The sequence below is a fragment of the Sturnira hondurensis genome, unplaced genomic scaffold (assembly GCF_014824575.4).
Source record: "Sturnira hondurensis isolate 20B ecotype Veracruz unplaced genomic scaffold, ASM1482457v3 Scaffold0013515, whole genome shotgun sequence".
NCBI lineage: Eukaryota > Metazoa > Chordata > Mammalia > Chiroptera > Phyllostomidae > Sturnira > Sturnira hondurensis.
The window spans coordinates 1,868,673-1,896,616 of record NW_028086146.1 but is presented as its reverse complement, the minus strand read 5'-3'; the positions used below and the strand labels follow the sequence as shown (position 1 = coordinate 1,896,616).

General features: G+C 38.5%; 1 protein-coding gene across 1 annotated transcript in view; it reads right to left on the bottom strand.

Moving 5' to 3' along the window:
- The window catches only part of LOC118997821 (transient receptor potential cation channel subfamily M member 3-like), a 71,170-nt gene that overhangs the window by 25,057 nt on the left and 18,169 nt on the right, over window positions 1–27,944 (bottom strand). The window contains exons 3-4 of the mRNA XM_037061681.1: window positions 27,283–27,407; window positions 13,831–14,002 (exon numbers count right to left, since the gene is read on the bottom strand). Coding sequence (XP_036917576.1) covers window positions 13,831–14,002; window positions 27,283–27,407 — 297 coding nt within the window. The remainder of the gene's footprint in view (window positions 1–13,830; window positions 14,003–27,282; window positions 27,408–27,944) is intronic.

Here is a 27,944-nt window from a genome sequence, read left to right as displayed (position 1 = left end):
AAATGTCAATTTTCATATTAGCTTTCCCACTTCAAGTCTCACTCCCTAGAAGCTATAACTAATAATTGTTCACCTGTGTCCTTTCAGATATTTTATTAGTTTGTGTGCATGTGCATGAAATTTAAAAAAAAACATAAATGTGATAGTAAACACACAGTTTTTTAACTTTAAAAAAATAAATTTACCCTTGAATATCTTTCTATTTGAGCTCAAATAGAGCTATTGCATTATTCATAGTCACTTCAGAGTTTTTTTTATTGTTTGTCTGCATGTAATTTAATTAGTCACTTATTAGTGAATCTCTGAGTTTCAATTTTTTTAGTACTTTACTCATTGCAATAATATGCATAGTATAAATTCCTAGAGGTAAAATTACAGGGCCAAAGGATGTGTGCATTTAAAATTTAATAGGACTAGAGGGGAGAGGGGAGGGGATTTCAGGGGGAAAAGGGGGAAAGATTTGCAGGAACTAGTATAGAGGACACATGGACAACAACTAAGGGGGGCGGAAATGGGAGGGAGGTGGGGAGCACTTGGAGGGCGGGCTGGGATGGGAGTAAGGGACAGAAAACTGTACTTCAACAATAATTAAATTAAAAAAATTAATAAAAAAATTTAATAGGGACTCTAAGCCATCTTCCAAATAAGGTTGCTCATGTTTTCACACACACCAGTACATATGTCCAGATACTACCCTTATCAACAGTAGATGCTTTAAAACTGTGTTTTGCCAATCTGGTACATTAAAAAACATTTTGTTTTTCTTAATATTCACTTCTTTAATTTTGAGTGAGGCTGAGTATTTGTACTTTCTTCCCTGTGATCTTTCTGTTGCTAGATTTTGCCCATTTTCTTATAGTTTTCTTTTGGACTTGTACATGCTTTTTGATAATTATGGAAATTAGCCCTTTCTCAGGATGGCAAGTATTTGCTTAGTGCTGCTGTTTGTTTGTAGTGTTTTTCTATGAACAAATTTGTAGAAACAAACCATTTACAAACTATTTGTTTGTAGTGTTTTGTAGTTATTTTGTCTGTAGTGGGGCTTCTATACTTTGAATCTATTTTGTACAGAAACTCAGCTTGCATGAATTAAAGAGTCACAACAGCTCTGAGTTTGCTATTATATGAAGATGAAGGAAAATATGCTAGGTAAGGCAGAAACAAAGTAAAAAAAAAAACCTGTCTACATATAGAGTATCCAGGGTGGGAAAGGGAGGTTTATTTTCAAAGCAGTTGCCTTTAGTTTCACTAAATCTGTAAGGCAACAGATCTTTCTTGGCTTTATTCCCTTAGTGAGATAGAAGGGATATCCCAACTACTGAAAAGCCCTACCTTTTAAGTTTTATTGAATAGCATGAGCTAAAACTGAAAGAAAAACGAACTGAGGTTGGAGTGATAATGACATTGTACCTTGGTCTCTAAAACAGGTGACCCATTCATCATTTATGAAGAGAAGCTCCAAAAATTAATCTTAATAATTGTCATGGTCAGCAAATACTCCCAATTATGTATTTACTGGCATTCCGAGGGTTTCAAGAGTCCTTCAGCTATATCTTGCCAAATTATTAGTTATCATTTAGGGATTATTAAAATGTAGAAATGTCAAGTTGGATAGGCTCATCTGCTTATCAAGTCTCATCAAATGTTTCCTCCACAGAGTTGAAAGGTGAGCTGTTCTTACTCCCTTTGCCCTTTCCCCTTGGTGGGGCCAAAGCCCAGTTATAACCGTTCCTTCTCAGGATGGATTCCAGAAGCCGGCCAATCTCCATTCCCCTGTGTGTTGCGAAGATTACAGTCATGCGTAGGTTGTATTTTTCAGAATTTATATTTGAAACATAAATATTAACTGTATGGTGTTACAGAAACATAGAACTTATTCTATTAATTTGTAAAATCTTGGGATTTTAACTGTTACCAAATAATGTGGAATAAAATATACGGCTAAGGCTTCATTATGGAACGCACATGTATTATGCATAGTGTGGCATGTGCAGAGATCTGCTCAAGTTAGTTAACTAAACCAGGACGGTCCAAAATAATCTATATAATTTTAGACAGCTTGTCTCAGTCTGATTCCACAGGGAAATTCCAATTTCCAGAGCCAGTGAAAGACTCTTCAACTACATATCACTAAAAAACTCACAGATGCAGCGTGAAAGAGCAAGACATGAAGCACACACTACAGGATCTATTTATGGCAAAGGCTCCCCGGTGATATTGGAACAACTAGATGTATCCTATTTATGAATGGCAGATACATTTTATCTCATGTGCCCACTCCAGCAACTTCTTAAGAACCATTTGGAATGCTGTGCTGAAAAGGGGTGGCAAAAATCTGCTAGTTGTACCCCAATATTTATTCTTCCTTTCCTTTGTAGTGATAGAGTTTTTAGCTGGTTCTGTGTTTGCCCAGGATAAAGACTACATTTTAGACCCCGCTTTTTAACTGGATGTGAACATGTGACCAAATATTGGCACATAGTATATAAGGCAAAATGGTGTGTATGACTTTCTCATGGTGCCTTTAAAGGGAAGGGTTATGATTTTCCCTTGCTCCTTCCTGATTCCTAGTGGCCAGAACGTAGAGGTGATGGCGAGCTCCCATGGACCGTGAAAAGAGAGATGGGCAGAGCAAAATAAAGAAGAAACCTGAATTCTCAACACCGAGGTTGACACATCAGATGTGGACTTGTGTTCACAATAATATATGCATAAGGAATAAACTTCTGTCTCATTTAGGCATCCACTGTTTTGAGTCCTTTTTTTTTTTTACTGTTGTTCGGTTACAGTTGTCCCACCTATCCCCCCATTGCTCATGCCTACCAAGTCTTCATTACAGCTGCAGAACCTGTGTTCCGATGAACAAAAATGGTTCTGGGTTATACAGGACTCAAAGGGAAGAGTGTTATGCTAGGTTTGCAGTGTTGACAGTGGGCAAGGGACCCAGTGGTTTCCCGAGAACTCTTACTGTGTGGGTATCTAACTCACTCAAAATGGAAAGCTTTCCCAAGAAACTCTTGTGTATCTCACACCTTCCATCTTCCCTTTGCCACCTGCCTCCGTCTCCGTGCTACTGTTGACCACTGCAGGCTTGGCCTCTCTGTATTTGGTATGAATACAAGGCAATGAGGCTGACTTAACAATCATAAGAATAAAAATAAGTAGTATGTATATACTTACAATATATTATTTCTTTATATATAAATGATCATAAGCCTTTAAAGTAGCCTCCTGTCATGCTATATGTTATTTCAATGATACTATTATTGCCAAAACAGTTTTGAAACTTTTAAAAAACTGTAAATTCACACATTTTTTATAGTAATATGACTGGGTCAAATCACTTAAATCTCTTTCATGCCAAACCAGCATCTCTTTATTGAGCTCGTACTATGTACATTAACATCGTTTTGATGTCAGAAAGGTTGCTAAATCTCTTAAGGATTTATGGTGCTCTTTAGACAATCTGTGCTGAATTTCCCAGGTAAGTTAAGTTCATAATTTAACAATAGGAAAATACTCATACATAAAAGGTGTCTATTGCAGTCCAGGGAAATGGGAGACAAACACCAGAAATGAAAGATGAATTTTTTAAAAACCATTGTTTTGTGATGTTTTATTTCATGAATTTATTCATTCACTCAAGATTTACACTACTGCTCTGTTCCCTTATTTACAAAATAATTCTCAGGAATTTATAGATAAGTAATTAGAGTTTTATTTGGATTCAGTTTTGAACTCATTGATCTACTAGAACCTTAATTTATTAACATATTCCTTGGGCAATGAATTCTAGTGAGTAGGCTCTTCGGGGACCTATTGGTAAATAACTACATTTCTGGGCCTCTGCCTGTACCCCCCCAATCAGCTACTGATTGTGAACTGTTGGATTTCTCTGAGCACCCAGCACGCTGACCGGGGAGCTCCCTCTGTTGAGCACACTTCTAGTCCCTGAGACTGAAACATGCTAAGCAGCGGTGCTAAGAGCGGGGGCTGCTAAACTGGAAAGTGACTGACTTCACGAGTCAGTTCTGCCGGTTAAGCAGGTCAGTGTATCTCTCCAAATGCGAAATAGCTTCCTTACAGCCATTATAGTGGAGTCGTCAACTCAAGTCCATTTCCAGTGTTTGAATACGCTGAGAGCTCTAACATAGACAGTGATTTTGGTCCTCACCCAGGAGAGAACAGATTCAGGGCATATGGAGTTAGGTATGAGGAAGAGTTAACTACCCAACAGCAAGTGACTTGAGGATCTGAAGGAGATATAGGAGGGCTGACACCCAGCCTGTGCTGTGGATTTAGGACACCAAAGTCTTCACAGGTTGTTAAACATTTTGAATCTTACACATGTCTTTTCACCAGGACAGAGTATCTTGGAAACGTGGCTCTTCTGAATCAGGGTGAGCCACTGAAAATGTTTGGGAGAAATAGCAAAAAGAAAACTCAAGGTAACAAACAAAGTCAGAGCACTGTTTTCTAAGGGATGTGATTGGCATCTGGGCCAGGCTATTCATTCGAAACCACGCTGCACATGGTTGAATAGCAACATTCCTGCCTCCTCGCCTGTGCCAATCAGCAGCACCGGAAACTGTGTCAACCCCAAATTCCCTGACATTTTAAAGTGCCTTCTAAGGGGCAGTGCCACTCTAGTGAAGGACTCCTGTAGCCATGTTTAAGAATTACCACTCAAAAATGGCAGTAAGGGAGCTAGGATATAAATGACACAGTCAGGAGTATGTCTTTCTGATTACGGAAATTTCACTGAAATGAAATGCTTTAAATTGGTTGTGTCGCCTCACAGAGATGAGCTTTTAAAAATAAAATCCCCTGTAACCAATTGGACTTTACCACTGTTGACTCACTGTGTGCATTAGAGTGTTTATGGGGCTCATCTATCATACAAATCAGTGGAAAGGGGGAATACTTGTCCCATAATACAGCATAACTTCTCAGGGATGATAGCTGTACTGCTGAGAGACAATGTTGTCATTATTATTTTTCTTAGTTTGTGTGAGTATTCATACAAATACAAGCATATATGAACAGGTGTGTTGGCTTAGGGACTGAATAATAAAACACATGTGTTTTCCAGAAAACTCTAAATAGCATTATCCTCAAATATCAAATTTAATTATGTTTTATGAATTTTGCAATCATTCCTGCTACTTCTTTACTTAACAACGCCAAGCCCACTTCAATCTGATGCTTTAGAGAAACACACTCTTAGTGGCCTCATCTGACAAGGCCACACTCAAATGTCCATTGTTACAAAGGAGCAAGTAAGAGAAAACAAGAAATTCTCTTTTAGTTACATCCTGACAGAAGCAAAAGCACTGCTTAAGGAAATATAAGCCTATCCAGATACACCTATCAATTAATACAGTAAAATAGGTGTATCTATAAATGACTGTGTCTGTAATACCTTAGACCCATGAATTTAGGCTGATGTAAATTCCACTTTATGGTAGGGAAATGATAAACTCAGAAAATCCTAGTCTTATAAGAAAATATCCTACAACCAAAGTTAATGTTTACAATATAATTGTACATGCAATTCAAATAAAAATTTGCATTCAGCCAAACCTAAAATAAAATTCAAATACAAAGAAGTAACACTTTATTCAACCTTAACTGAAAGAGAACTAGATTTCTGTCCTCTTTTCCAATCTCCTTTGTGAATAAAATGGTAAATTACAAGAAAATCTGATATTGGACTAAATCTAAACTTTTAAGAAATATTCTGGGCCAATTCATATTTAACCCAAATTCTGACAACTCCAACAATTAGAGTAGCCAACACTCTTAATTGACATTCATAGTTATTCCAACACACTGAAATAACTTGACTCTGAAGAAAAATTAAATTTTCTTATTATTCTCTGTTTACGTAGGCAGAAGGAATAACTACAGTTTAGAATATATTTTCAATAATATAGAAAAAAACAAAGGCATTTTCTTGCCATTGCTGCAATGATCAAGAATGTAAATCAATTGCCCTTCAATAGGTAATACTAACAGGGGTGTGATGATGTGCTCCAGACTATAATTTTGAGCCTCATTTGCCCTTTTGGATCCAAGGATTCACAGTATCTAAGCAACCACAGCCGGTTTCCTTGTGTGTTAGAGATATTCTGATGAATGCCCTGGACTCTGATGGGCTTTGAGAGGAAGGGTATGGGCCTCAGGTTGGAACCTATGGCAGCCAGGCCATAGAGACAAGGCACACGGCTTCCCACTGGGGCACCACAGTGCACCAAAGTCAGGAAGGCAAGCCATCTTTCTGAACCCCCACAAACCAGAATCCTCTCATTTTCTGACTCATTTAATCACATCACTGTGAGGAATTATTGTCCCTGGCTTACAGTTGCGGAAACAAAGCCTAAGAGAAATACAATAATTTGTTCAAGGTCACAGAGCCAAGAGGATCTGAACTTCAGGTCTCCCTGCTGCTCTCCGCTTATTATCACTGGCAATAAAAAAAGGTCTCCTCTTCTTCCAAATGCTATATTCTTCCCTCTAAACTCTTTAAAGAAAGCCACAATTTCTGGGGATTTTCTGATCTTCCTTTTTAAGAATCGCTGCATAATACAGGGTCCAGGGAGAGTAAGGCCTGCTTGAGTGTGGTTGGTAGGGTAATAATATGGGCGTAATAATTCATAGTTTTAATTTGAACATTTCACCTAAAATGTCACATGGTGTGCTTTAGTGTGATTACATGCTTTTGATTCATAATAAAAGATTTTGTAATTAAAAAGGGTGTTATTTATGCCAGACCCCTGTATTTGTTTTAATGGTTTTTGGCCTTCCAACAGTAGAACTTCAGCTTGAAAAAATGATTGTCAATCTTTTTGGATGAATTTTAGAATGAAAAAATGAAGTTCTTTTTATTTTTTGAAAGGATTGTTAAAGAATTCTTGGATAATATTTGCCACTCTGTTTTTACTGAGTTAAGAAAATATTTTTTAAAATCTACCCTGTATGTTGCCAACACAAGTTAAAAAATATTTCAGTACTGAAATATTTATGGACAAAATATTTATGATAATGAAATACAATAAAACATTTATGGATGTCTGGATTTTCTTCAAAATTATTCAGAGGAGAATGTAGGTGTATAAATATATATATATAGTGGTATCATACATCTATGCAAATATACATACAAAGTCTGTCCAGAAAAAGTCCAGTCATTGACTTATAATGAGAATGGTTTGCATGAGTTTGATGTAAACTGGTGCGAACCTGGTGCAGTCCATGAGGTGGACTGATGTAACCAATCCACTCTTCAGTCCACAAGGAGAGTAGACTGGAATGTGCATGTGTGAACAATGATGACTTTATTTCATTAGTCAGTGGGGGTGGTAGAAGCCATTGAGTGAGCATGTGTACTGTACGGCCATCACATTCAAAATGACTGAGCAAGTAGAGCAACAAATCTGCTTCAAATTTTGCATTAAGCTTGAACATTTCTCCATGGAAACTATTCAGATGATTCAGAAGGCTATAGCTAGGGGCAACTGGTGATGGGCGGCTTCATTATGACAACATGCCCAATCATGCATCACGTCTCATGCAAGTTTTCTGAAGAAACATCAAATTACCCAGGTGACTTAGTCCCCCTACAACCCAGATTTGGTGCCCTGTGACTTCTGGCTTTTCCCAAAACTGAAATCACCTTTGAAAGAGAAGAGATTTCAGACCATCAGTGACATTCATAAAAATATGACGGGGAAGCTGAAGGTGATTGGGAGAACTGTGTGAGGTCCCCAAGTGCCTACTTTGAAGGGGACTGAGGCCTCATTGTCCTGTGTACAATGTTTCTTGTATCTTGTATCTTTTTCAAAAAATGTCTCTACTTTTCATATTACATGTCTGGACACCTTCTGGACAGACTTTGTATATGTAGGGGAATGTAGGAAATATATATATATATAAGACTTTCCTACAAGACTTCCCATAGGCTGATAAATGTAGCAGCTGACAATTGTAGGAGGTTATTATAGTATTCTCTAACTTTGTATTTGTTTGAAATTATTAACAATAAAAATGTATACAAAAAGTATGAAAGCATGCTTGGGATGTTAAACTCTCATTAGGACACCTACATGTTACTGTCTGGAACAGTCCTCTGGTACTCAGTCTTCATGTTCAACAATGTGCTAAGTTGATTCAACTTGTGTGAATATGTGCACATCAATAAAATACAGATATTGTTTACTATGAACCTATGTTTATTTCAGTTCAAGCTCAGTATATGTGATGTTTGGCAATATCAACTAAAGGTTTGGGTCACCTTTGATAATTCACTTAATCACCTCTCTACCTCACTCAGTCTGATCTTTGAGATGAATGATTATATATTCACAAATATCAGCCAGAGCACTGCTTTTATCTATGGACATTTGGGAATTAGGATAATACTCTTGGGATATATGTATATAGAGTACATGCAGCTTCACTCTCTCTCCCTCTTTCCTACCAAATGAAATCCCAGTGTGAGCTCAGCCCAGCTTTATGCCTATTCTCCTGCTCGAGCTGCACATGGGTGGAAAGAAAACCTACAACCCTGATGATTCACGCCACTTTAAATTCTCCATGACACATATCAAGTGGGTCCAGGTTGCTGTGGGGTAATCTTACATTTCCCTAGTCCAACCACTCTCCCATTCTCTATACTAACTAGCATTTTACTCTCCTAACATCCTATACCTCTTTCCTTCCACTTTCTCAGACCACAACCCGCGTTATTTTCTTTAGATATACAAACTATCACAGAGGACTATCTGATCTTCCCACCAGGGAATGCTCTATCTTACCCACATCTGCACCCGTGTATTTTTGCCTTTCCACCTGCCACACAGGATGAAATTGTCCCAGTTCTAGTTAAGGCCACATTCTTCATTTGTGCATGGAATCTCATCCTTTCCCTCCTTCCGAAGGACCTTATTCCAATTCCCCTGAGACTGGCCTCCAACTTCCTTTTCTTTTCTGTAAAAGCATACTCGTTAGAAGCTCTAATCTACAATAGTATCATTATTTTAAGAGTGCACTGACATCTCTGTGGATGAGCATGCAGCACCCTTGGTGTGTCTGGTCCTTACTCTGAATGCTCAGTTCGCTGGCAATCCTCTTGAGCTCTACCTTCAAAGTATATCCTATGACCGATACTGTGATGAAAAACTTCTGGGGACAGAGAGCAGTGGTAATTGTACAACAGTGAAATTTACTGAATGCTACTGAACTGTACACTTAAAAATGGTTAAAATGGTAAATTTTTGGTTATGCATAATTTGCCACATTAAAATAGATCAGTGAAGAAAAATATGTATATTTGAGTCCAAACACTTTTTACTACCACTATTGGTCTCATCTTAATTCAAACCACTGTCATCTCTCACCTCCATTATTGCAGTTGCATCCTAAAACGTCTCCCTGCATTTAATGTTGCCCCCTGACCACAGCCTGATCCCTACACACAACAACAGAGTGATGTTTTGAACCGTAAGGGAGGTCCTGTAACTTAGCAGATCAAAGCACAGTTAGAATAAAATCCAACTCTTTACAAAGGTCTTCTTGCTCTTCTTTGAACACCAGGGGCCTTTGTCCCTGCTTTGACTCTCTACAGAATGTTCTTTTCACAGCTGGCCCCCTGACTTCACATCTCTGCCTATATATCACCTCCTCACAGAGGCCATTCCAGACTGCCTAATCGATGCTTTCCTCCCAACACATATGTGCTCACATGGATGCACACATGTATCTTTCTTTTCATTTTTTTAATAGTGTTTTTTACTACTAGACATCACCTACTTCCTTGTCTACATACTTGTGACTCTGTTTGCCCCTCTTGACTGGAGCTCACTCATCCACCACTGCTTTTCTACACCTTAACCATGACTGGTACATAATAAGAGTTCAAGAACTATTTGTTCACTAGAGGCATGAGCACGATTGTTTGAGGCTTTGCATATTCAACTGGAAGTTTAGAAAACTGCAGATGGAAGAGTGTTCCAACGCAGGCAACTGCTCACAGCTGAGAGGATTCTCCTTTAAAAACGAAGCCCTTCAACAACCAATGCTGAGGCTTCAGGACAGACTGTTGGCAGCAAGAATGAGTAGAGGCAGGGGAGAGATGAGATCATAGAGGCCAGAGTGCCACGAAAAACGTCAGACACACTGCTTGTAATATGCAGTTTTCAATGATTGGGATGTTGGTGGAAAGGGGTTTAAAGGTCTCCTGAGCAGGATTCACTTAATATTTAAGAACAGTTCTTCAGAAGATTATATCATTATGTAAGAAAATAGACTTGTTGAAAGGTTACTATGGCATGCAGATCACCCCTGAGTGATGAAAAGGAATGGTGATTAATGAAGAAAACGCTGAGTGTGGATTCAGACCACCCAGGATTATCCTAAGTGTGATAGGCGGTGGGCAGAGTTTTTGCAGTATAGTGATATTGTGACATAGGGTAATCTGGCATAGTGTCTAATTTTTAGGACATTAAATAGGGCCCTCCTGAAACTGAGTTCCGCTGGCATGTTTTAGATTTCCTAAACTTTTAAAGAATGAAAAGAAAAAGCAAGAGAAATTTTAAAAATAAACTTCTAGGACAAAATGTCATTTTAATATGGAGAACCACCTTACTGCTAATTTGATACAGAGAAAAAGTCGTGTCCAGATTAGAAAGTAGAATTACTATGCTAAAATATTGACTAAAGATTGCATCAATGGTCTGTTGTCTTTATTCTGCTATTTCCTATTATAACCAGGTCTACTCCCCTCCTTCGTCTTTGGTCTTCCTCTGGAGGGTTTTCCCAGTGGGCACTTGGCTGGCAACTGAGTGGAGATCTCCAGGTCCCGTGCCACTTCTGTGAGCCCCTGGCTGCTCCCCCCCTGCTTTGTGGGGTGAATGTAGTAATAAGAGGAGTACATGTAATTATTCACAAGTCCCTCACTTAGAGGGTGACCCATAATCTATTTACCTGGGACCAGAAGGGCCAGGGAACATGAAACTTTCGTTTGCTGTATCTGAGAAAGTCCTAGGCAAACTGGGATGGTTTGGTCACCCTTCCACTACTAAGTTCAGTGCTTGAACTTCTGTAAGAGCTAACAGAATGCTTTTAACTTCCTGTGACCTTGGGGATCTTTGCTGGGCATTTTTAATCCTTCTCTTCCCATTTAATTACATTTACTGAATGAGAGACTATAAGCTTCCTCTTAAGCCTCAAATGTAGCCCCCAAAGCAAGAAGAAAAATTATGTTTATAAATTATTATGATTATAATGACCATGTGGGGAGAGAACCCTCTCTCTCCCCCATCCTATTCCAGCTATTCTCACTTCACTCACTCTGGGAGCTCAGCCCTACCCTGGACTCCAGGCCATTAGGGCTGGTTTAGAGCATTGCAGGAGTCTTTTTTTTTGATTGATTGATTGATTTTTAGAGAGAGGGTAGGGGGGAGAGAGAGGGAGAGAAACATCAATGTGTGTTTGCCTCCCACATGCCCCCTACTGGGGAACTGGCCTGCAACCCAGGCATGTGCCCTGACTGGGAATCAAAACTGGAAACCTTTGGTTTGTAGGTCCGTGCTCAAGCCACTGAGCTACACCAGCCAGGGCTCATTGCAAGAGTCTTAAATCAGCTTCTCTGACCTTATCCTCAGCTCTGTAAGCTGAGTTTGTGCTTCCCTTGACTGGGGCTCCACTTGTCAATACGCTCGTGTGCTGCTGCTCCACTTGCTAATACGCTCGTGTGCCTTGACAATCTAACTAGGGTTCAGGGTCTCCACAAATGGCCCCTAGGGAGTGTATGGGGTCTGGCTCCTCCAGCACCCCTGATGTCCTGACCACCTGCCTTGGCCTGGGCTTCAGCTCCACATTGCTCAGCTCTGGTCCTCCCTTCACCCCCCAGGAGGGCTATCCACTCACGTAGCACCTCTGTGAGCTCTGGAGAAAGGCCCCTCCAGGTAGATAAATTACAAAGGGGGCCCTGTTTGCCCTGGAGAATTAGAACAGAACATCCTTTCCTTAGGCAGCATGTAAGGAACAGGGCTTGGCTCACAGAGCCCTGGTTATGTTTTAACTCCTGCTGGTGCCCCTAGCTAAGTGTATGATTTACACGATCGTGCCTACTTGTCTCCCTAATGCTACTAACTGTATTAGGTGCCACTGGGGCCCGACATGATGACATGCTTGGCTTGTGTAGATAGATTTTGTCTCATTACTGAGCACCAAACTTGAGTAAATGTGTTCCTTGTCCACCTTGATCCCATGTCCTTCGGCTTTCAGATCACCCCTGTGTATGGTCCCATTCTTAATCTGATGGTGTGAAAAAGCAATGCTATACCCTATAAAAACTTAAACAGACAACACTAATTCTACAGCTCTTCCTCTTTCAATCAAATATTATAACACAATTCAATTTTAGTATAACAAAACCCATTTCTCCTTGCTTATAGTGCTTTATTACACGTGATCAATGCTGGTCTCTGGATAGATTTTCTAGCTTTTTCTACTCTCTCTCTCTCTTTTTTTTTTCAGGATAATATTGTGCCTTTTCTTTCCAAGGACAGTTGAGGATTCTTAGATAGAAAAGAGCTCACTAATATAATTTTGATTTCAGGCCCACACCAAACTTTATGGTTCCAGACTTCCCTATGAAAAAGATGGGAGTCTGAAACCTGACTGCCTGAACAGCATAGTTTGAGGAGTAAAACCAGAAAACAGAGAGTAAGGAAAAGAAGCCGAGGTCTGATCGGTGGAACACCCCAGTCCTGGGGGCGGGTGGTTACAGCAGGGACACTGCCCTGGGGCAGATGTAAAGAAGAGACTGGAGAAGAAAAGAGCCATTCAGACAAGTTGAATCACAGCACACTGAACTTTGGAAAACTTGTCTAGCCAGCAAGAGTCTTTTTCTACTTTGGAATTGTAGGCTTTGAAAGTTTAGTCAATTTAATTCAAGTGTCCCTGATAGGACATACAATTACCACAAAGTTTGAACCTACCACGGAGCCTCATTACTTTGTGAAAAGAAGTTGAATTTTACTTTGTGAGGAGGGACAGTAGATTATTTTCATACCTCTATCACATTTAAATGCAAGACACTTAGTGGTCTGGGGAGCATGGCTGTTTTTACAATGCTACCTTTCACAGTTAAAACAAATGTGTATGCTATAAATAAGTTCTATAAATACTATAGAACACATAGATACTTCAGAGGGAATTTTAGTGTAACCATTGGATATGTATTATGTGGTCTACATATACCTAAATACCTACGTATCAAGAGACAATGGATGAATACACACAGAAAACTGAAACAGAACTGAGGCTTCATCAGGATGGTTACACACGATGCTTTCTTTAGTTTAGAGAATGTCAGTTCCCTTGCAATGCCTTTGCCCAGACGTATCTGTGCAAAGATAAATGCTGAACATTTTTTTCTTTTTTTCCCCAGTTACTCAAAATAGCTTAATAAGTAGAAACAATTTTCCCTAGGGTGCCTTTCCTTCTTAAGAGTATTGTGTAAAGGATGAAGGAAAAGTTTAGGGAGAAAAACTTATCTACATTTACCAACCCCAGATAGGATGGAATTTTTCACGAATGATAAATGAGATGGAGCCCATGAATGAGGGGTGTGGCCACTTCTTCTGCCTCCCCTGGTCTTCCTCCGGAAAACTTCCTCTAATTCTAACCACTGGCCCACGGACATAATGACCCATGTTGGAAACCTGCTCGAGTTTTCAAAATATTCCTGCATGGTGCACTTAAAGTTACTCATTTTCAACAGATTTCCTAGGAGGCATGACAGAGGGAAAAGCAGCTACTTACTTGTGTTTATCTTTTGGAGTGAAATATGCTTTTCCAGTTGTCTCCTAAGTTTCACCTCTGCTCCGTATTTCCCGGTGGTCCCGTTGTCAGCCAGAATGAAGTGGGAATGCATGCTGTTGAGGACCGTGAGCTTGCTCATGGGATTGGACATGGTCTGGTAGGGCCGGACAACCTGCAGGATTGCAAAGGAAAGAGAAAGGAGTCAGAGAAATGAAGGGGAAATGGTAAAAGGAGAGCTGAAGAGAGAGAGAAGAGGGAAGAAGGAAAGAAATCATTTCTTTGGTACAGTGGGAGTACAGTGTACTTCCTCTCCCTAAGACTGCTTTGGGCAGAAGCAAGATTTATGGCAAATGTTCTGTTCAAAGCAAGATCATGCTTAAAGGATTATATGTTCATTTATTTACCTAACACATACAGAAACTAGAGTTTGTACTTGCATTGTACTCAAATATTGGTATGTGAATGACTGTTTCATTTTGAAGTTAATCTGTTATTGGCTGATGAACTAAAAATAATTGAAAAATTTAGTTATTTTGTTTCTTTCTTTCTCTTCTTTATCATGGCCATACTCTAGTATGCACAGCAGAGCAATCATTGAGCAATCAATCTGCACAGCACAGCAGATTCTGGAGAATTGTGGGGACTAGGGACCCAGAGGGTGGATTTTTCTGTGACGCTCATTCAATAATCTGAAATTCTGTTATTTCAAATTCACATGGTTCTTATTAGGCACCTCATCTAAGGGGAAATCTTGAATGTAAAATAACTACCTCATGAGAATAATATGAATCAGGCTCAAAATGATCATCATTGTCTTGTTTTCTTGTTGTTCCTGTTAATTTCATGGTGAATTACACTACCTAAAACAACAATTCTTAGTGTGGTCTTTCAGATTTTTGTTGTAAGAAGAAAGCAAAACCTATCGTGAGCTAGTTGCTTTATATTCGTTATCTATATTCATTGCAACAATCTTACAAGAAAGAGGCTGTTATGTTTATTTTGTAGATGAAGAAACAGGTAAAGTACATTTTCCAAGAATTTACTACGCATGGAACCAGAATTCACACCCAGGACTGCCTGATTCCGAAATCTATGCTTATTCCCCTTTCCTTAGGGCTTACACACAATGAAACAATGTTTCATTTTACTCCTGAAGTACTTCGGTGGGGACTTCCCTCAGGACTATGAGAAGGAACATTCAATAAGCTCATTGTCCAACAGCGTCTTTATAGTTATCCCTGTACTGAATCATCAAAAGTGACAGGACAGAAATAAATGCTGTTAGGTTTTTATTTCTGTGCCGTTGTGCACTGTGTACATTACCTATAAAGGTGAGAGGCTATTTTTCATTTTCAGTATGTAATAACTCACCATGGAAAGGTATAGAGTAAGATTCAGTAGTTTGTTAAAGGGATTACAAAGTAATTTAGGAAGGACAGTCTTCAACAGTGAAGATCTCATGAAAGTCATTTCTTTTTTTTAGACCTTGTGGCTGATTTTGAAACTCCACATTTCCACAGTCTGTGCCTGACAATTACAATCTACTCAGTAAACGCTGAATGAATGAATAGGACAACTGGAGACAGACATGCTTTGTTCTAAATTGTAAAAAAAAAAAAAAAAAAACCCCAAACCCTTCTCTTTTCTTAATTGTTGGAAGGTTGATTTCATCTAAATTTGAGATGTGTAATTCTGAGCTTTTGAAATATCCTTCATTCCTTTTAATATATATCCTATTTGTTAATGTAGCATTAGTATAACATTAATTCACAGCTTCATTTGTGTTGGCTCTTGTTGATAAAGGAAACACAGAACGTTTTGATGATTGTTTCCAGGGAGCAGTGTCCTGTTACTTTGTCTGCGTCCTGAATAGAGCCCTCCAAAACACAGAGACAATGGTTGGCTAACTCCATCCTGATCTCTTTATCACTGGAAGAGTGGGCTGCTTGTGGGTGAAATTCCCATTTTGCTGTTACTCATTTTTTATCATAAAACATTCATTCTACATCAGAATGAGAGTTAATAAATATTAATGCTTTATTGAAAGTGGCTTAGCAGAGAGACCTCTTATTCTTAAAGTGCCTCTGCATTGTCTGTTTGGAGAAAAGAAAAAATACCTTAGTTACTGTTCTCCCTTTTCTAACAGCAGGCTCCATGCCAAGGAGGAAGACCCAAACAAATCTGCGGTGGTGGTGGGGGCGGGGGGACTAGATTTTTCAGAGGTTCAACGCTTTATGACAGTAAGTTCAGACATTTGTTCTAGCTGAGACACAAGGACATGTTTCTAATTTCTGGGAACTTAAGTTATTAAGACCATCAGATAATAGGACACTTTCAAATGAAGAAAGGCATGAATACAATTCTGGGCCAAGCTCATGTTCTCACCACAATCTAAGAATAAAAGAACACAATTAAATCATCAGACTACGTTCTACATATCTTTTCTTCCACCACAGGATTCTATAGATGTTGGTGCCTCTGTCTTCTGAAAGTTGACCTCCTTTCCCCGTGAAACATGGAGCACAAGTTCTTTGGGAATACTGTACATTTGAATCAGTCATGCAAGAAGATCAAGTTTACAGTATCACTCATGCATTTTAGTTTCTTCCTCTTTGATGGTTCCCATTTCCTTTGACTTTATGTGAAGGAGAAATTAAAGGTGATGACACTTTGGCAGCAATTTTGTCTGCTGAATAGGGGCTGTAAGTCTAAAAGAATGAAAATGTCCTTATTTACTTTCTAATAGTCACTGGGGGAAGATGTGCTAAACAATTCTGAGTGTATGAGCCACAGAATGTTTGAAACCCAGTTCTGCCATTGGCTGTTTGAATCTGCATCTCATTTTTTTTAATCTCTGGAAGGAAAAGAGTAAAACCACTTACCTTAGATGAGATGATATGTTTAAAGCACCTAAAACCGTGTCTAACTCCTAGCAGGCAATCTATAAACGTGATTTTCTTCTTTTTAAAAAAATTTTAAAAAATTTACTTTTAGACATAGGGGAAAGGAGGGAGAAAGACAGGAAGAGAAACACGAATATGTGGTTGCCTCTTGTGGGACCCTCACCGAGGACCCAGCCTGCAACCCAGGCATGTGCCCTGACTGAGAATCAAACCAGTGACCCTTTGGTTCACAGGCTGGTGCTCAACCCACTGAGCCACACCAGCCAGGGCATGTAATTTCCTTCTTAAGTTCTGTTTTATTTTACCAACTATAAAACAATTTTCTAACTGCAAACTGGTGACCGAAAGGAAATGATAGAAGACAAATCACTGACCTTTGTTTTATACAAGGGATTTAAATAAAGCAGTGTAAGTAAAGGCAAAAAATAAGCAATTTTTTTGCAAATATGCAAAGTGTTTTTTTCTTTGCTGTGTCTTCCCAGGCCATTGAAGAAGGTGATACTCTGAAACTATTCATTGATGACTTACAAAGTAAATCACTTCTCAAATATTTCAGAGAAATTATCTGCAAAAACACTTGATATTCTTCATTACAAGCATATCAGCAGTCTATTTTTGTTTGAGTTTCAATTTGCATATCTGCAAAAGATTTACTGATCTTCCTGTTATGTTTCTCAAATAGACAAAAATAATACCTTTGTATCACATAAATGTAAATGAATTTTTCCCTTTGACAAAATTTCAGAGATAATGCAAATTCACTTTTAAGAGCTCATGAAAAGAGGACTTAAAGAGGGCATGCAGGGGTGCACAAGTGCAGGCATGGTAAGAATTGTGACATGTTCACAACTTGCAGGTGTATTAGGTTGCTATGTTCCACATCCGGTGTTTCCTGAGAGAGTCAAACCCTTCTGCCCTGTGGCACCCACTGTAGGTAATGGGTTACCCACTTTCCTAAGACTAAAGGATGGTCCAGGTTATAACTGAGAAGAGTCAACCAAGTAATTTTTTGTGTTTTAAATTTCCGATGAGGAATTGGATGGAGAAAGGCTGAATGGTGTCTGGAAGGCCTGCATATCAACTGGTTTTTCATGATTGGCAAATACAGTAGCATCTAGATCCAGAAAGGGAATTTGGTTAGAAATGGAATTGAGACTCTTTGGATCTTGTGGGCCAGGGTACCTCTAAGAAATGACACTTTGTTTCTCTTTCTTGTCCCTCAAGAGGAGTTGAGAGACTCCTTCATTCAATCTATTGTGCACTGGTTCCTACTGGCTGTCTGATAAGATTCTGCTTCCAAGGCCTTTGTACACCTTGACTCTGAAACAAAGAGGCAATGAAGGCAGAGTTGTTTAGGGGTTAATAGAGGTAGAAGTCCTTCACATGAGTCACTTGTAAGGTTGTTATCATTGCCAGGAAGGGACTGATCCAGAGACACTGTGGGAAAACTGAACATCCTTTATGTGCTGGTGCCAGAATATCGCATTCATTTTCCCTGGAGAAGCTTAAATCAATCATTTGGGAGCTGATCGAAGACACCTGCTTGAGTTTTCCTAGCTGTTTTCATAAATGTGAAACCCAGGAGTACACAGTGCAAAGTTAGGAGTTCTAGTTCTAGGTCCTCCAGTTACTAATTTGTGATCTTTAACAAGAACTCATTCATTTGTTTACACATTAAGAATGGTTTGAAAAAATGAATGTGATAAGTACTATTGTCCTGGCTTGAGGAGACATATAATTTCATCTAGGTAATATCTTGCAACAAATATTCAAAATATATTTAGTGGAAGAAACTTTTTGGATGGTAGCTTTCTCATCTATAAAGTAGAAGACTAAAATTTCTAAAGGCTTTCTACCTCTAAAATTGAGTCTGGATAGCCTGTGTTAAACAGTACATTTATTCTTTTTTCAACTTAGTGCAGAACAATGAAACTCTGTGTGTGTTTGCTATAAAAAAAGTAGTTGCTCTTGACCTGTGGTCTCTTCCATTTTGTGGTGCTCTCTACAACGCAAGGGCCATTTGGTCATCTGTGACAACTTTCCTGAACAGAGCTGAATGGAGCTGGAGCAGGTTTTTGATTCATCAATCACAGGCCTTCTGCAATGTCAGACCTTGCTGCCTGGTGTCTGTCAGCATGCCCCAGGCAAGTAGCAAGGTAGGGGTGTGCATCCACAGAGTCATTCTTTCCTTCCCAACAGCACTGTGATTTTAATTTAGGCAAGAAGAAAGCTAGCATTCATCTACCACTTTATATCTGACTCTTTCATATAGGCTGATCCATCTCATGCTTATTTGATAGGTGATACTATAGAGGTTCAGGGAAGGGAAGTATCTCGGGCAAATTTGTCCCACAAGCAGCCTTTCTCAAAACCCCACAGAGACTGGCATCCCCTTACAGACCAGGAGGCATTAAAGGGAAGATAGAGGACCCAGCCTGATTTTAAATTTGTAACAGATATGATTTTGCTGCTGGACTTTTTTGCCAGTGGCTTAGCTGGGCATTAAAATCCTTCTGACAGCTGATCAGATTATTCCCAGATGAGTCTTCTGGAACTGTATAGTATGTAGAGGTCAGGAAAGGCACCAGCAGGTAGTAAATGAGGTTTGTGCAGCAGAGAGAGAGAGACAAAGGAGTGGTGAGGTTCTCTTAGGGTCAGGCCTGTGTTTCTGGGAGAAAAGGAGGGATACTGCTGAGAAGTGGGAAGCAACCTCTTCGAGACAAAGGAATATCGGGACTGAGTGAATAAAAGGAAAAAGAAAGAAAAAAAAAGAAAGGCACTGTGTGTCTTTATAATCACAGCAAGGCCTGTGCTAGTGGGGACACTGGCTTGTTATATACTATTCAGACAGCTCAGCTGTAAGTCTGGATATAAAGCTGGGTCATATTGAAACTCAGATGCTGCCTCTCAGCTCAGCAATCCAGTCAAGAAAGCAGTAAACCCAGGGCCCACATGCTTTAGCGGTGTGACTCCCACTAAAATACATGGGAAGACAATTACATCTTTCTGCAGCTCTTTGAAAATGTTTTCCTCCACTTGTGGGCTGCAGAGTTGCACCATCCTCATTTCAGGCTTTCCTCTTGAATAGGCTCACCATTCTTTGTCCTGTCTTGAGGGGAACTGGGTACCATTCCCACCCAGGGCCTCCTGGCAGTGGGAACAGACCCTTGAGTTCGAAAGGAGTTATGTGCTTTAGAAACCACCATGTATCAGTGAGAAATGTTAAAACATGTTCAAATTCTTTTGAAACATTTCCTTTAGTTTGGGCTGGATTCAGTGACTTGCTTCTCAAAAGTAGAATAACACAGGAGTGATAGCATGAGACTTCCAAATCTAGGTCATGAAAGGGTTCCTCTTTGCTCTCTCTTGGATGACTCGCTCTGGGGGAAGCCAGCTGCCGTCTCAATAAAGGCGCCTTTCTGAACTCCTGACCAAGAGCGACGTGCGTGGGTCATCTTAAAAGAGGGCTCTGTGCCCCCATTCAGTCTTCAGATGATGCAGCTCCAACTGACACCTTGACTGTGACCTTAAGGGGGACCCCATGCCAGGACCACCAAGATAAGTCATTCACAAATTTCTGGCCCACAGAAACTGTGAGACAATAAGTGTTTTTAAGCCATGAAGTTTGGGGGGCAATATGTTACACAGTAATAGATAACTGATACAGTAGTGTATTATTATTATTATTATTATTATTATTATTATTATTATTATCTTCTCTGAGGCTTCACAATGCATTCTTTCCCTTGTCTCCTGGAACGGCTGATGCATCACAGTTTCATGGCTTCTTCTTCCCACTGTGTTCTCTGTGCTGCCTGGCATTCTTCCCTGGGGCTCTGAACAGTTCTGGCTCCAGTTTTCTGTTGGGGCCATGGCTATCATTCTTCACTCTCCTCAAGGGACTGACCCAAACTCCAGCCTTCCTCGTTTAGCAGATGATCTGATTTCTGCACCTGCACACACGCCCGTCAGGTGACCCTATTTAGGTTACCTATTCTCTGTGTCGCAGTATCTCCTTGTGTAAATGGAGATAATAATGATTATAACCACCTCATCGGGGTGTTGTAAGGGTAAAAAACTCATAGGACAAGGCACATATGAACTCAATGAAATGGATAGCTATTACTATTATGGAGAAATAGTGCTGTACAATAAGTATGAATATGGTCTTAGGAGCTAGATGGTTGAGGTTGAAATCCCAGCTACATGCATTATTTGTCATATTAGTAATTAGTGCATTAGTCATATTGGGCAAGTTACTTAACCTTTGTGGTTAGTTTTACCATCAGTAAAATGGGGAGGATGATAGATAATAAAATTAACAATTTTTTACTGCCATTAAGAGAATTAAATGACTATGTAAAAGTGCTTAGATGGGTGCTGGTATTTATCAAGCTTTACAAAAGTGTTGATATTGTTGTTATGATTATTTCAGTGATAAATGATAAACCTCCAGACTAAAACTTCAATGCCCTGCCACCAACCCTTTCTCCGTCTCTTCTTGTCTTTTAGTTATGATGGTACAGATGGTTACCCTCCCCTTTAGCCCTGGTCTCCTCTACCTCAGGGCTGTTCTAGGGCTAATTTTATCCGTTATTTCCTCTATCTGTCCAGCTCCCTTTCTACCATACTTGTATAAACAAATTCCAGTCTAACCTATCTTGATTAAAAAACCCCTCAATTTATGGCTCCCTTTGGCTACTCATACATATCTCTTCTCTTCACAGTCAAACCTACAGAACTGTAGTTTCTACTTGCCTTCTCTACTTCCCCTTCCTCAGTTGAATACAATGGGAGCTTGCCCCCTCACCATCGCAGTGATGCCAATCGTGTCCATATTGATAAATTGGATGAACACGCCCAAGTCCTTTTCTTCTACAGCCTCTCAGTTCTATTGGGCATTGCCCTTCACTCCATCCTGGTTACACACAGTCCCTCAGACTCCACAACACTCTCTGGTTTTGCTCTTACCATTAAGCTCTTCTTTTCGTGTCCTTTGCAGGCTGCTTTTCCTTAGCTCAGCTGTAAAATGTTGGAAGGACACAGGATCCAGGTGTAGGCCTTCCTTCTCCCTACTCTACACATTGTCCCTTGGTCATCCTATCTACCAGAATGGCTCAGGTAATTGTCATCCATAGGCAGATGCCTTTGGAATTGAAGTGTGTAGCCAGATCTTGCTCCTGAGCTTCTGCCACACAGACTCACTGGCCTGCTGGGTTTTTCAAGTGGGTGTCTCGAAAGAACTTTGAAATTAACGTGTCCATATCCAAACTCAACACTGTCTTTACCGATTCTGCATTCCCCCAGGTGAGTAGATGCAGCCCAGAACCTGAGTGTGGGCCAGGTTCAGTGAGCATCGAATCCTGTGTAACTGTAACAGACTCGAGTGGGTCTCCTTGACTCTGAACTTTTTCTCTCACATCTCCTATTTACATCTTATCTAACGAAGTCATGGACGTCTAATGAGCTCTATGTAAGGCCATACAGGGCCCTTACTGAGCTTGCTTTAGAAATAAGTGATGTATGTATTGAGTTGATAACTACACCAGAATTATCAGTCAACTGTGTTATTAAACTTAATTATTCTTGGATTGAAATATAAAAATGACATCAAAAGGATAGTTTCCAATTAAATATAAGAACTCTTAAATATTATAAAATTCTGAGAATCAATCTATGATTTAGAAAACTATAAGATGTACTTAATGTCAAGATAATTTGATAACCACACAAGATAATATGTTGGCAATTTCCCCAAACACAATTTTTGTCCTCAAGTTAAAATGAAAAGTACTTTTTCTTGTGATCATATCTGGATTTTTAACTTGACATGTGTGATGTTAATTTAGATTTGGGGAGAAAATAAATGATAAAGGCTTCAGAAATTATTCAATTAACTGAAAAAATTCTGGGAAGATTGTTTTCTAATGGGATATAGGTCTAAAATGAGTCACATGAAAATTAAAAATGCATTGGAAGTTCTTTCTTGACTTTACACTGGTGACACTTTCATAATCATCCATGCAGCTGAGATTCTCTAGGGACAAAGTAAAGGACTCTGGCCACTCTCATTGAATTTCTTTTTAGTGCAACCTACAGGCATAAGATACCAGCCAATTACCTCAGCTAACAATAAGAACATAGTATCATTAAATACTTGCTTATATCTTACTTGGCACACTACTACCTAAAACTATGGGCTGTGGAGGCAGTGGACCTTGGTTCTAATCCTTATCTGGTTGCCTTACTATAAAAAGGGATAGCACATACCTCATAAGGCTAAAATATGTGCTATCACAGAGACCACCCAGAAATAAAAGCTCAAAAACTATAATTACTATTATTATGATTATAGAAGTTCTATGAAGATAGAAAAAACAGGTGTTTCTATAGTCCCTTTAGAGATGAAGCCATCAAATCTTAAGAGTTTAAACCACATGTCAGTGCTTCAGGATCATGAAAAGTATAGCATCACTGGTGAAAATGAGACAAACAAAAATAATTCAGCTCCTGCTTTTGAGGAGTTATTAATTACGTTGGGGGAGAAGACAGAGAATTACAATCAGCATATGATGTGATGGGTGAAGACAGTCAGAGAAGATGTCTTAGCTGAACCATATACAATTACACAGCCAATGTCAGAACAGAAAAGTATTACTATCTCAGTATTCATAGCATTATTCATAAGAAAATCTGTTGCTTTGATCTATTGATTGAGAAAAAAGGGTTTGAGTAAACAGACTAGAAAATATTTAAATTTAAAGAATCAAGGCTGGTTCTATCACTCAGCTGGGTGGGTCATTCATTTCTCAGAGGGTTTAGAGAAAGGCCTGTTCTCATTCTACACTTTGCCCTTGTACTCAACATACTGAAGTTTAACCCCCGCCCCCGCATCAGTAAATAAGAAAATAATTTTATATTTGTATGTTAGGTTAAAAACATCCTTACTAAAGTCACTACAATATGATCAAGCTTGGAAATATGATGACAGATGAAGTTGTGGTGAAGTTGTGAACTAGTTAAGATTTATTGTAGTATTTTTTTCTACAATGTTTATTTTCCTTGTTGCCTGAATTTCATAATGCTCAATCCAGCTTCATGGATATTTATTGAGCACCTACTGCATTTGAGCCTCTAATTTGAGCTTGGAAAATCCAAAAATACATGCCTTATATTTTTAAAGTCTAATAATGTTTAGTTAAGAGGTAAGCTTGAAGGGAGATAAATGCTTCAGGATACCTTAAAGCAGACTCAGGGCAAATTAATCTTTCTTCTCTACATTTAGAACTAGTTTTGCCTTTACAGTACCATTCCAAAGGGGTATTCATATTCTCAGTTGAATAGCAACTAGCAACTGCTGTGTTGACTATTTTTAGCAATAAAATAATGCTCCTAGTACTTGAATGTTCAGCGTCTGAAAGTGCTCATTTGAGACCCATCTCCATGAAATTTCTCCATTTCTCCAGAAATAAAATAATCTATACTCTGTATCAGTTGAACAATAAATCACTGAAGTAAATATCAGGCACAAGAAATGGAGCCTTCCTTTTATCCTTATATTTTTATCTATTTCATGTAAATTTCCTAGATTTATCTTGACAATTTTTTTTGCTCCACTTCAACATTACTCTGCGATATTGACATAGACTAGCCCCCCAAATGCAACTATTTTATTTTTTCAAATGATTGCATTCTCACAGAATTCTGAAGTGGTAACTTCAGAATTTATTAATATATATTTATAATATATTTTTTCACAATATATTAGTTTCTTTTCCTGCTACCTGAGGTTTATTATTTTTTATGTCAATTGCATATGAGTTTGATTATATAAAATAAAAGAAAAAGGACAGAGGCACTAAATTAAACTAGCTACGAATATTGTTATAACCACTTACTGGAAACCACTTGTGTTTTGATGATTTTTATAGGGATTTTAACCAGTGATCATCAATATTTTACTCAAATATTATTTTTAGTGACAACCTAACATTCTGTTCTTTTTCAATGATTACATTACAATTGCAAACACATATAAAAAATTTCCTCTAACTATGTCATAACATATACCTAATAATTTTTGCTCCAATAATTTACAACTTGAAAAGCAAACTCCATTAGTACACAAGAGCCTGAAAAATTCTATATATATTTCAGTTACCCAATTTTTGTGAAAAAAATGTACTAGCATGAAATTTAGTAGAGCTCAGTCAAAGATTTACTGAAAAAACTAAAATACAACTGTTTTTCCAGTATTCTTTACAACCTTCCAATTTCATTTCCTTTTCTTTGTGGTCTCTTTACAGGTTCACTGGGATCCTGGTGAGCTATGGCTTGCCTTTGCTAGACTCCTGTGAGTGGGGACAGTGAATGTGCACATCTTACTGTGTATATAAGGGGCTCTTTCTGCCCTGTGGGCCGGGATTGAGTCAATTTTTCATTGGAAAGTCAGGCAACATAACTAAATCCTGTTGGCACAGGCATGCCTCAGTTCTTATTGGCATACAAGTAGGAAGAAATATGGGGAGAAAGAAGAGAATAAAATGAGCTTAAGAGGAAGTAAAATCAGAGAAAAAATGCTGGCATTGGAGGAAAATGAATCAGGGTGATTCTCCCAACTCAGAAAAACAAGTAAATGTAACATAAGTACTGTGTTTCTGCAATCATATAGGATTTATAAGATGAACAAACAGAATGATATAAAAGGCCAGAATCCTCTGCAAATGTTTAGGTAACTGAGGTAATTATTTGGGTACTTTCTCCTAAATAAAGAAATAATCAATTTCTACTTATTTAAGATCATCTGAATGAGAAAGTTCTAAAATATCCACCTCCCCAAACTGAATAATAACAACTTAGGTTTACAACAGAGATCTTGTGCTATAAATATTTAAAAGTGACTTCTGAATCATGACAACATTAAATAATTAATTTGTTAATAAAATGGAACAATAAATTCCATCTTTGGTATAAGGGCATTTTAGCATGTTGTAATTCTTTAAGAAATATACTTATTCTAGGTCACAATCAACATACACTTAAAAACCAACTTGGAACCTAAGGCAAGTATTAACCCAAGCATAGTCCATCAAAGACTAGTCCCAAACACTCTGAAAAAATTAGAAACATCACTTTTTCAATAAGTTCTGACTATATAACACTTTGAGAATTGCTGCTTGAGATACTTAATTTGTGTGTGATATAAAACAGTTAGTGAATTTTAGTTATGAGTTTATTATCCTGATGAAACTATTTCATTCCTTACCCTACATAGTCTGGATAAATTAGTACATCAAATGTAATTTGGTAGCATTGCTATGGACACTTCTTATCACTTAAAATAAAAGCCCAGAAGGATTTGTTTACTGCTTACATTTCATGGTATTGAATTTTTAATTCAAAGTATTTTGTATTAAATTTGAAAAAAATCACATATATTGTGTTGCATTGAAATAAGATGGCTTTGCTGTATTGCATTGCAATACAATAGAATATGCAGTTTAAGACCAGTTAATTCTACACTGCTTTAAATTTTTTCTCTCGATTTTCTTGACAGACTTCATAGTACTTGTAAAAAGCTACTTAGCACATTTGTTACCCTCTGTGGAAGGCCTGGATTTGGAAGGAAGGACTACTGACCTGATGTACTAAGGCAATGATAAATAAATAATTGTTCAAATTACTGAAGGAAAAAGAAGTGAATAAGGTATGAAAATTTGTGTACATAGTGTAACCACAATTTCTATCAATGGAACTTTGAGCAACATTATATGGGGGGAAAGCCTGGTGGTTAGTAGGAAGGAGGCTGAGAATGACCTGTTTGTGTTTTCAGAAAGAGAGAGAGAGAGAGAGAGAGAGAAAGAGATCCTGGCAAGAAACAGAAATAAGATGATGACTCACTAATTATAAGATCACGTTCTCTCTGAAAAGTTATTGATTAATTGGTCATTGGATAGCTCTGGATATTAGAATAGGAGAAAGATCTTGACACCCTGCCGAATCCAGTCAAGGCTTCTAAATAGTTCCAGAATGGGAAATAACCCAACTATGCCTGCTCCTCACCCAAGCATTCAGTGAGAGAAAGGCCAACCAAGAAGGCCACAAGCTCACTGGAAAGAGCCTTCCTTTGTAGCTCCTGACCTAGGTGAAGGACACTGAAACATAAAGAAGCTGGAGCCCTGGGGTGAGGAGAGTCCTCTTCAATGTAAAAGTCTGTGAGTCCAAGCTGTTAATGAATCTCAATGTAACCTTGCGGAAAACAGTCACATTTGGTGTGTAAGGAAAGACCACAGCTTGGTTCACACCAAGAATAGAGTTGGTAAGTTTTACTTAGGACTTTTCTTGGTCATAATAATCAACACAGGAGTGTTCATAGATAGATTTTGGAAAATGAATAGATTCTCAATAAATGTTTCCTAATATAGGCTTCATTTTGGGTGACAGGGACTAAAAGAGTACTGTAATATGCATGTTTTTAATTCTAATTTTATTTAACTCTTTTAATATCACCTCTGAGAAAGCACATACAGAGGATGCTCCCAGGACTTACGTCTCTTCCAATCAAGTCCTCTTGGTTTTCCACGATCCCCCAGGGGGCGATACCTATGGTACATATCTTCCCTCGAGACTTCGACGCATGGTCCTTCAAGGCATCCCCAACATGACGAATTACACCTAAGAGAAAAAAAGAGAAGTATTACTCTTGTCTTTTAAAGCAGTCACTTCTCATTGTTCTCAAAGGAACTGTGATAACTGTTTCTCCCAAGATTAAATACATTGGATATAAAACTCAGACACATTTCTACACACGCTGCGCGTGTTTATTTGATAAACTTGCGCCACTAACACCAGATACAATTGCTGGGCTGGCATTTCTTATCCTACTTTATATTTTTAAAAAGTGCCTCTAACATTTATAAAAACATAAATAGAATTCTTTAAACTTAGGAAGTCTTTTTCTTGTATTCTATGCATAATGATGTGTGAAGTACGATTAAGAATCAATCCCATGACTGTGTCCTGTAAAAAAAGCACCATATATAACATTATATTAAATCTACACCACAATTTGTGTAAAAGTCAGGTCATTCAAATAGTGCAGTGACAGCTCAGATTTTGTCAACCTTGATTCCATCTTTTTATTTGGGGATACATAATGTGCAGACCCTACTTGTAAGGCAAGTGTCGACACATTCCGTGGAGAGTTTATGT